Source organism: Penaeus chinensis, chromosome 42 (assembly GCF_019202785.1).
Source record: "Penaeus chinensis breed Huanghai No. 1 chromosome 42, ASM1920278v2, whole genome shotgun sequence".
Classification (NCBI taxonomy): domain Eukaryota; kingdom Metazoa; phylum Arthropoda; class Malacostraca; order Decapoda; family Penaeidae; genus Penaeus; species Penaeus chinensis.
Window position 1 is genome coordinate 8,877,438 of NC_061860.1, and position 10,000 is coordinate 8,887,437.

The following is a 10,000-nucleotide window of genomic DNA, read 5'->3' on the forward strand; positions in this document are numbered from 1 at the left end:
AAAAGCTTCACTGAAATTTTTTCACACATGTTGGCCTATTTCAATAACTACAACTTCAAGCTCTGGCAGAGCAAGTGACTGGATGAGCCACTAAGCAAAGATTCAAAACTAAACATTATATCAATAAAAGTTCAATAATAGTAATAGCCCATCACTGGGTAGAGTACATAAATTCTTTGGTCAACTTTGAAGTTTGTCCAATACCACAAACTTCATCTTTGGTATGCCTCACCTTTCTTTCAAAAATTCTTTGATTAAATAAATTTTTACAATGCCACACACTATTACAATATTTGATCACAATATGCTATAAGAAAGGAAGAGCTTTCAGCAAAAAAAATTCTTCAGAAAATATACATGCTTCAGACTCATACTCTTTTCTTAAACTTAATAACATTATGCTATATATGATTGTGGATAAGTCCACTCTTTCCCTTCTTCAAAAACTTAAACAAACTGCTTTAACGTCAAACCAAAAGGAGATAAATGGTACAATACTGGTATGGATATATAAAAACTGGCAATTAGCAAACTAAAAAGAAATGACAGAGAATCTTTTTAAATAACACAGATGCTCTTAAATAACACATATCTACAATATCAACAATATACATCCCCTGCAGGCGAGGAAAAAAAGCCACTTTTACATGGCCTTTTGATAGGCATTCCTAGAACCATGGATATCATTTATCTATAAGTTCCAGATGATTTCTTCTAAGAACAGTCTCTATTCTGTAAGCCATACCACTTTCCTAAGTTGCGAATTCTATAGATCATATTCAGCAAGACTCCCCTACACATCTCCCAACCACTTGGACACTGCACGAGAAACACCCATAGAATAGGAGCCCAGAATTAATCAATGACCATTACTCTCTCATGAGGACTGACGCCTGGTGGCTGTAGGAGATGCTGATGGTGCTCGGTCGCTGTTCCCAGGGCTCTCCGTCAAGCTGCATTGGAGCTGTTCCTTTGAGGCAGATCTACGGAAAGAAACTGGCGCATCAGAGTTCCATTTCTAATAACACACACACACACACACTATACACAAGCTTACTCCCATGCACAAGCACACTTCCATGCACAAGCACACTTCCATGCACAAGCACAATTCCATGCACAAGCACACTTCCATGCACAAGCACACTTCCATGCACAAGCACACTTCCACACACAAGTACACACACACACACAAGTATACACACACACAAGTACACACACACACACAAGTACACACACACACAAGCACACACACATGCACAAATACATACATGCACAAATACATACATACACAAAAGCACAAGTACACACACAAGCACATGCACACACACACACAAGAATACACACAAGCACATGCACACACACACACACACAAGAACACACATAAGCACACACACACCCACACCCATACATACACACATATACAAGCACACGCACAAGCAACAATTAAATAAATAACAGAAATATTTCCTTGAAAATACAAACCTTTACCGACGAGCACTGGCCAAGTCTCATGGGTTCGCTGAGTCCCACTTGCAGCTGCGCGATGTGGAAGGACGACACCAGACAGAAGACCTCTAGCAACCCATCTCCAAAGTCTTGCTTGGGGGCGTCAGCTCCTCCTGGGGTTGGAGAAAAGAGCCACCGACATTTCAAATTACAATAAATTTCATACACCTATAGAAACATGTATAATCTTCAAGAATATGTTAGTTACTCCAAGTCATAGAGTTTCTGGCTTTCTTGGAAGAAAAGTTCAAGTTCCTGATGTTCTTACATGTTTAGTCTGAACATATCATCATAAAAATTTCCTTATTTTCATTTCAAATGTTTTCTTGGAAGAAAAGTTCAAGTTCCTGATGTTCTTACATGTTTAGTCTGAACATATCATCATAAAAATTTCCTTGTTTTCATTTCAAATGTTTTCATGCTTACAGTTCTCCCTTTTTTATCAGTGGCTCCCATAATTTTTGGGTTAATACCCCCAATGACCACAGGATCTCTAAAAAACTGCAAATTCAAGACACATCTATGAACTATAAACAAGCGAATATTCATCATAAATAAATAATAACATTGCAAATCAACTTATGTGGCAATATGAAAGTTAAATTTACAGTACATTAAAAAAGTAATAAAATAATACATACTAATGTGTGGCATCAAAATTAACTCTGAAATGGATTATAAATACATACACAGCAGATGTACACGATTCTGAAGTCCAATTACAGTAATAACACATTTTTGCCAAATAATCATACTGCAGTTCCTCCTTCTGGAGGTATTGTTATAAAAAATATGAGAAACATAGTTACAAGGCTTGTATGTAACTGATTCCTTTGAGCCATTTATCTGTTTAACTGATAACCTCTCTTGTTACATTCCTGAAAATCTAGAAACTATGAGATGAACTACTGCTATATTGATGGTTTAGGTCATCAAGATGAAATATGCAGGTACATGAGTAATGTGGTTATCAAGGTATGACATGCAATAGATCTTTGCATAATAACATATTATATCACATGCACCAGGTGTGAACACAGAACAACTCTCAATCATCACAAAATTTCCTAGGCCATGAAAAAATTATATATAGGCTAGTCTTCACATAGGCGCTCAGAAAACAAGACAGATAATGGAAACTGCACACAATACAAGAAAACAAAGTTTAAAACTATATTTAAAAAACAATATTTGTAAAAGCTTATTTTGTCATTATTCATTTACCTTCATGATTTTCTCTGTAATCCCCCAATAGTTTCATATTTAGCCTCTCTCAAAAATGCACTTTCAGCATCAAATAAACACAAGAACACACTTCAAACTTCACAGTCCAAATTACAAAAGTGGCATCTCTGAAGTAATTCTTTGTACAGATCTACATACTGGTGTTCTGTATCTTATAACAAGAGAAAGTGAACAATGGAGAAAAATAATAAAGAGAGGCATTTCAACCTTTTCATCCAACCCTTTTGACATTGATCTTTCTCCTTTCAAAAGATGAACACCAACATTAGCCTACACAAAATCATTAAACTGTCGTATCTAGCCCCCTTCCAGTCACCCCTTTACACCTCAAGATCATTAGAACCTTACCAGCACCAAGTGTCCACGGTCGCACACCAGCTCCCCAGCAGGCTATGTTGAGGACTACAACGGATTCGATGTTTGGAAGGTCTATTTTCTTGCCGTCCATGTGCAGTTCCAGCTTTTGGTCGAGGTTTTTGCACTCATGTTCAAGCACGTCCTTGGTGCCAAAGGTGAAGTAGATCATCTGCAATAAAAAAATAAATAAATAAATAAACTTTTGCAGCAAAAGTTACAAATCAAAAGGAAGGCTTAGTCTTTTTCCTAAATAGAATTCTTAAAATTCAAGATGTCATTTTTGAAGCCCACCTTTAGTTCATTAAACAATGCAAGCTGATGAAAAATAGCAAGCAAATTTTACAACACAAAAACAGAATACATAAAGCATAAATAGTAACAACAACAACAACAACATCCTACGAGTATCTATCTTGATACCTTGTTTATGGTGCGGCTGTTGAAAATGTAGAACGGCGACTCTCTGGCTCGATGGAAGTTGAGAGTCACAAGGGCATCCACTCCAATGCTGAGGTAGTTATTCATAAACATCTCTCGGACTGGCAATCTGATCCCTGTGGGTTTGATATGAATAATACTAAAAAAATACTGATAATGAAATTAACTGATGGCAAGTAAATGGGAATGACAGTTAATATATAATGGTTATGATAAAGTCTATAACAAAATGAAGATAGATGGTAAACTCTGGTAATGTACAGTTGAAACAAAATTCTCTTCCTGCTTCTAGCTATTGTATATCTATCAATATATACAATATAATGATGAAATAAAATGGAAGGACTGCATAAACCATATCAACACACACAGCAAGCCTGCCATGTTTTAACAGTTGGAATTCCACATGGGACAAATGAGGTGTGTTTTAAATGAAGAATAACAACAGCACTATGAGTACATATGAAGTTCTTTTTCTTTCTCTGCTCAAAATATAAAAGTCAGAACCTCACACTTACTCACCCAAGCTCCTATTTGGTGCTACCTGGACCCTCCACCTGTCCAGCTTGGTCTCACAGGCCAGGAACAGATCCCGCAGATACTCCTCCACATCCACATCCCCAGAATAACCCTCGCCGAAGCCTAGCACTCGAGAGAGATCGTTACCTGTCCCAAGAGGTAGTATACCTACCACAGGCTCTGTCTGCAAGTGAAATTCAGCCTCATTTTGTAAATATCATTGGCAAAATGTGTTTAGAAGTGATGGATGATGAGAGGTTTATACAGAAAATAGGAAAATCATAAGCAGAGTTCACCATGGTATGAAATGAAGTCTTTTTAGATATCTGTATATCATTCTTCTGTGTTAAAAGGCAAAGCCACTTTCATTGCTTAAACATGCAAAGCATGCATCAAAAACTGATAAAGCAAAATATCAAAATCCTCCACATTCAGAAAAAATCAAATCAAATCAAAATACTGATGAAAACATAAGAAACAAATGCTTCCACTCATTGAATTTAATATATAAATAAAAAAAAACAAAATAAAACTAGCTAACTAACAAATGAAACAAATAAAGCAAAACAGTCCTCACCTCAAATTTCATTTTGTGAATGGCGTTCAAGACCCAGCAAACAGTGCCATCCCCACCGGCCACAATGAACCTGCACCTGACTCCTGACGGAACCAAATGGCACCACTCAAGGGCTTCTTCTGGGGGACGCTCGGCAAGGTCCAGTACCTGTGCCGGGTTGAGGTATCTTCGGAACGAGGACAAAATCTTGGCACATTCATTGCTGCCAGATTTCTGATTGCCTTAAGAGAGAAAGAAGTATATGCAGGAAATTACTTTCTAATGTGTATAAATATGTCTTGTTCTTGGCCCCTCTCTCTGTATCTGCCAAACTATATCTATCTCTATATCCCAGTATTTCCATGATTTTGAATGAGTATGTTAGAAATAAATAATTTCCTTCAAAAGCATATATTTGTGTCTCAAAGTCACAAAATACTTTCCCCATAAAAAAAAAAAAAAAAAAAAAAATTATTAAAGCAAATATACACATACTGAAACAAGCAAAATCTGTTTCCAAACATTTTCATATTAACATATTTTCCCTTTACTCCTCTATCACAGTTCATGCATCCTACCACTATCCTAGTTCTATCCTTCCCCTCAATTCTAATCCACTCACCAATCACGATAACCGGACTCCAATTGTTGATCCTCGGATGGAGAGCTTCCTTGATCAGAAGGTGTTTCCTCATCCTCAGGGTCTGCAGGCGAATGCAGTTTGGTGGCACGATGCAAGTGTTTAGCTTCCCAAGGTCACATACCTGAAATATTTATTTATCTCACTATATTTCTGGTAATAAGCCATACATCTCGGTCTGTCCCATTTTTGACAAAAATACATACCTAAGCTCATCATAAACTTGTCACATCTGCATCACTTCCTTTCCTATTGTGGCATTGCTCATTTACATAAACAGTGCCTCATTTTCAAACATTTCCACAATGCATCATTTACATACACCTTGACAATGCTTTGTTTATATATACCCTGACAGTGCTTTATTTATATCCACCTTGTATGTGCTTCATTTACATACACCTTGGCAGTCCTTCATATAATATACCACAATAATGCTTAACTTAGATACATATTAACAGTGCTTCAATCACTTATAACAACCAACCTCCGCCAAGTGTTTCAGGCAGTTTTCATGGGCAGACCTGTGACACCAGCAACACCAGTAGTCACTCAGCTCTGGTTCAACACCACATTCCTCCTCACAGACATCGCACTGGGCATTGAAGGGCAGGTTTCCTAGTGAGAAAAATGTAAAAGGGTTTGACATTCCTGTTCTACTTTGGTTTTAAATAAGAACAAGTTAAGGTGCTGGTAATCAATGCTAATAATTACACAGTGGAAAAGGCAGACAAGAGCTTCTAAAATATAGAGCTTGCTTTTCAAATAATTGTCATTCTATCACTTCACTGATAAACATTTTTTTTTTCTCTAACAAAAATTTCACAAAAATATCTTAAAATGTATATACAAATGAACATGAAAAAATGTGATATCAACACAGGATTCGCCTAGCAATACACCTTCCATAAATATAGCAATATATTAACAAAATTCCCCTATCAAAAATAACAAATTCATAATCTCAAAATACAAAAAAGTAATGCCATATAAATATCCAGAGAAAAACAGAAATTATGATCCAGAAGAACAGAGAAAAAGGTGAATATATGTCAATACTCCCCAAAATAATAATAAACAAATAAATTAATAAAAAAATAACAGAGATTTGACACAACAGACTCATTTCCCCCACCTTTGACCCAATGGTGTTTGTGTGATGTGGCATTTGTGGTTATGACTTTGCAAGGGAGCTTCTTGTTGGCCTTCTTGATGCACTGCGGAGAGTCAGCGCACACTCCACACGAGTCGCAGAAAGCACCATCACTTGCCATGATGAGTGTCTCGCAAATGTTGCAGTAGGAAGGCTATTGAAAAAATACATTAGACTACCATCTACAAGCTCAAACTAGGTAAATTTTGTTAGTCAAATTTTGTTTGCAAAAGTTCTCAGATATCCCTGGGCGTTCCATTCTCATTACTAAACACTGATTATCTTACTGTGTGGATCAGAGATCCTAGTTGAGCACAAGCACACCCACAATCACACAAATGCACCTGCCCCCACACCCAAACATGAGCATGAGCAAGTGCACACACACACAGACATATACATGATGATGATGATGATGATGATGATGATGATGACAATGACAATGACAATGACAATGACAATGACAATGATAATGACAATGACAATGACAATGACGATGACGATGACGATGACGATGACGATGACGATGACGATGACGATGACGATGACGATGACGATAACGATGACAATGACGATGACGGTGATGATGATGATGATGACAATGACGATGACAATGATGAATTAAACTCTAAATAAAAATATACCGGTACAGAAAACCATCCAGGCCCCCCAAAAATGAGAAAAAAAAAAATAATCTAATCATTCCTCACAAGCACAGAACCTCTGAAACATTACCCATATCGGAACCACAACTTCAATTCCGACACATGAACCTCACCCTAGAGAACATTCCTGTGTAGCACCAGCGATGGCCCTTGGTGACATCACGAGCTCGGAGATCGTGGTGCAGGGAACGTTTGCCTAACTTGACGATGACAACAGTGACCACAAAGGTGAAGATGATGCCGAAGATGATCTGTCCGGTTGAGCCATCCATTGTGCTGGTCAGGCATTTATCCTCTGTGCCTCAGCTTATAGAAATGGAGAATGCAGAAATGTGAACAATGGTGTATTTCTATCATCATCATAACTTTAAAGATAAACATTCAGGGTATAATAAAAACAATAATAATAATAAACTGGCACAGACTGATCTGTGGCTTGCATCCTAACACTCTCCAGGCTGAGCTGTGCCTTATACTCCAAGACTAACAATAACAACATAACACTAACAACACAATCAACAATATCATTAACTTCTCCATCCCTCTACACACAACCATTAGCAAAATTATCATCTTAGACTTTAATCTAAGACAATTATCAATCTCATCGTCAACTCTTTGAATAAATACTTACCCACAAACCGCTAGCCTGTGTTATCTCTTCTTTGCATCTGTTGTGTACTGAAGATCCAAATCACAAATCATTTTGGAGATAATTATAACTCATTTCCTTAATAACTAATGGGTCAAATCTCTATCTAGCATCAGATATGTTTAATAATCTCTAATGATCTTATCTCTTGGGTACAAGGAGCAGATAAGAGTGTGTACTACGCTCTCAAAAAATTTATGGATTACAGGAGATAACATTACCTTTTATCTTAAAGAGAGTGAACATCCTTGTTTCACTTTTAATACAAATATATATATTGAAATATCTTTTACTGTTACAATACATCGCAAAACTGGAATGGTTTTGGTTTGCTCGAAAATTTCTTACGTTTTTTATACTCATTAATGAATAAATGTAGATGGATTCATTTCAAAATGAGTATAATTTACATATTGAAAATATTACTTAACATGTAAAAAAAAAACTGAAGTGGGTACAAAAATATAACTCCTGAATCCTACCTAAAAAATGAACTAGTATGTACGTTTAGTATGGATACCACATCAATCAATATCCCCAAAACCAAAATAAATTACACACCAAAAACTGCAAACAATACCGCTCTTCCTTCAGTATTTAAGATGTAAAAAATAAATCTACAACATATATTTCACTATGGTAGAAAAACCCAAAATACAAAAACTAGATTTATTGAAAATGAGACTACAGTTTTAAAATCCACCTGGATTCCCAACCCTACACTGAATTCCTTTGCCTCACCTTCAGTCAGTCACTTCACATACACAAAAGAGGTCCATACGAAATAACAGATTACAAAAAATGTACATATATAAAAATAGCCCAAACATTGTCTTTACAACAGAGCTTATTCCCTAATCTACTACTCAATTACACTATCATAGTGAATCACACTTTATTTTTCATATACAAAATGGAGATATGAGTACTAAATTACCAGATTGAATTCATGTAAGACAAAATGCTACATATTATGTGGTATGTTATAGGCCAGAGGAATCAATACCTTGTATGGATTCAATAGTTGATATCATATGCATACTACAAATACAGCTATTTCCCATTAAAACAAAAAACATATGACTGATATATTCTAATATACAATTAAAATAGTCATTATCTAACTATACAAGACGACATATACAACAATCCCCCCCCAAAAAATTATAATAATAAAGTAATAAATATCTGAACATCCAATATGGAACAGGTATTTCTTCCCATTAAATTCTTAACTACAAACCTCAGCCAGATGCAGCGTCCATATTGAAAACTCCTCCTGATCAGAAATACCTTACATGAACTATAAATACACAGATACATGTATATTTATATCTCGAATTCCCCTTTCCGTGATGTGAATAAATATCTCGTGATGTGACGTTATGCTATCAATACCACGGAGTCATCTTCAAAACGCTAATTTCTCCTCCTCAATTGTATCCTAAAACTCACACAGAACTCCTCTCCGTCCTTTAAACAAAGATTAAATTACCTGCTTTCAGAAAATTAAAAAAACCGGTCCTAAGATCAGGAAAGGGATTTAAAGGTGCTCATAGTAGGAGGCGACGGCCCTCTCGTCTTCTTCTCCTGCCGCTTTGTTTACTACTGGGTGATGACGTCACGGTCGATGACGTCACGAGGGAGCGTCATTGAGGCGGGTGGGGGGTGGATGGGGGAGGGGGAGAGGGCGAACGTTTATTTAGGATTGATTGTTTGTTTGTTAGTGAGTGGGTATGGGCTATGGGTTGTGTATCATTATGTATATCGTGTGTGTTAATGTAGATCTAAATGCCTATATTTGAATGAACACATTTTCCTGTAAATATATACATGAATGGAAACACACACACACACACACACACACACACACACACACACACACACACACACACACACACACACACACACACACACACACACACACACACACACACACACACACACACACACACACACACACACACACACACACATACATATACACACGAGCACTGACTGAACTCCAACCTTTGTGATCAAACTATAGCCATCAAAAGACAATACTATAGTTTATACTAAAGAGGAGGATATGTGCGAGATCCTTCACGAGAAATTTCAGTCTGTGTTTGTCCAACACCCATACTTTGAAATGGCTCGGAGAAAGAAAAAATCCTCCACTTTTCCAATGCAATTTAAGAGACGCAATATTAAATCAAAGGACCATAGAATAATCACATACAGGAAACCAAAATGATCGTATACATGAAAAGGTCCAACAAATGCC

At 36.6% G+C, this 10,000-nt stretch overlaps 1 protein-coding gene across 2 annotated transcripts in view; it reads right to left on the minus strand.

Annotated features, from left to right (window-relative positions):
• The window catches only part of LOC125047856 (diacylglycerol kinase epsilon-like), a 15,845-nt gene extending 6,508 nt beyond the window's left edge, over positions 1-9,337 (minus strand). Inside the window, exons 1-11 of one of the 2 annotated variants that reach the window (XM_047646376.1) lie at positions 7,717-8,955; positions 7,196-7,388; positions 6,400-6,571; positions 5,752-5,882; positions 5,247-5,388; positions 4,646-4,866; positions 4,072-4,252; positions 3,532-3,665; positions 3,103-3,280; positions 1,486-1,622; positions 874-983 (exon numbers count right to left, since the gene is read on the minus strand). In XM_047646376.1, the coding sequence (XP_047502332.1) occupies positions 874-983; positions 1,486-1,622; positions 3,103-3,280; positions 3,532-3,665; positions 4,072-4,252; positions 4,646-4,866; positions 5,247-5,388; positions 5,752-5,882; positions 6,400-6,571; positions 7,196-7,354 (1,565 nt within the window). In that variant the 5' untranslated portion in view covers positions 7,355-7,388; positions 7,717-8,955. Of the gene's footprint in view, positions 1-873; positions 984-1,485; positions 1,623-3,102; positions 3,281-3,531; positions 3,666-4,071; positions 4,253-4,645; positions 4,867-5,246; positions 5,389-5,751; positions 5,883-6,399; positions 6,572-7,195; positions 7,389-7,716; positions 8,956-9,229 lie in introns of those variants that run through there. The other variant, XM_047646374.1, reaches the window with a different exon arrangement.
• Positions 9,338-10,000: the final 663 nt, after the last annotated feature.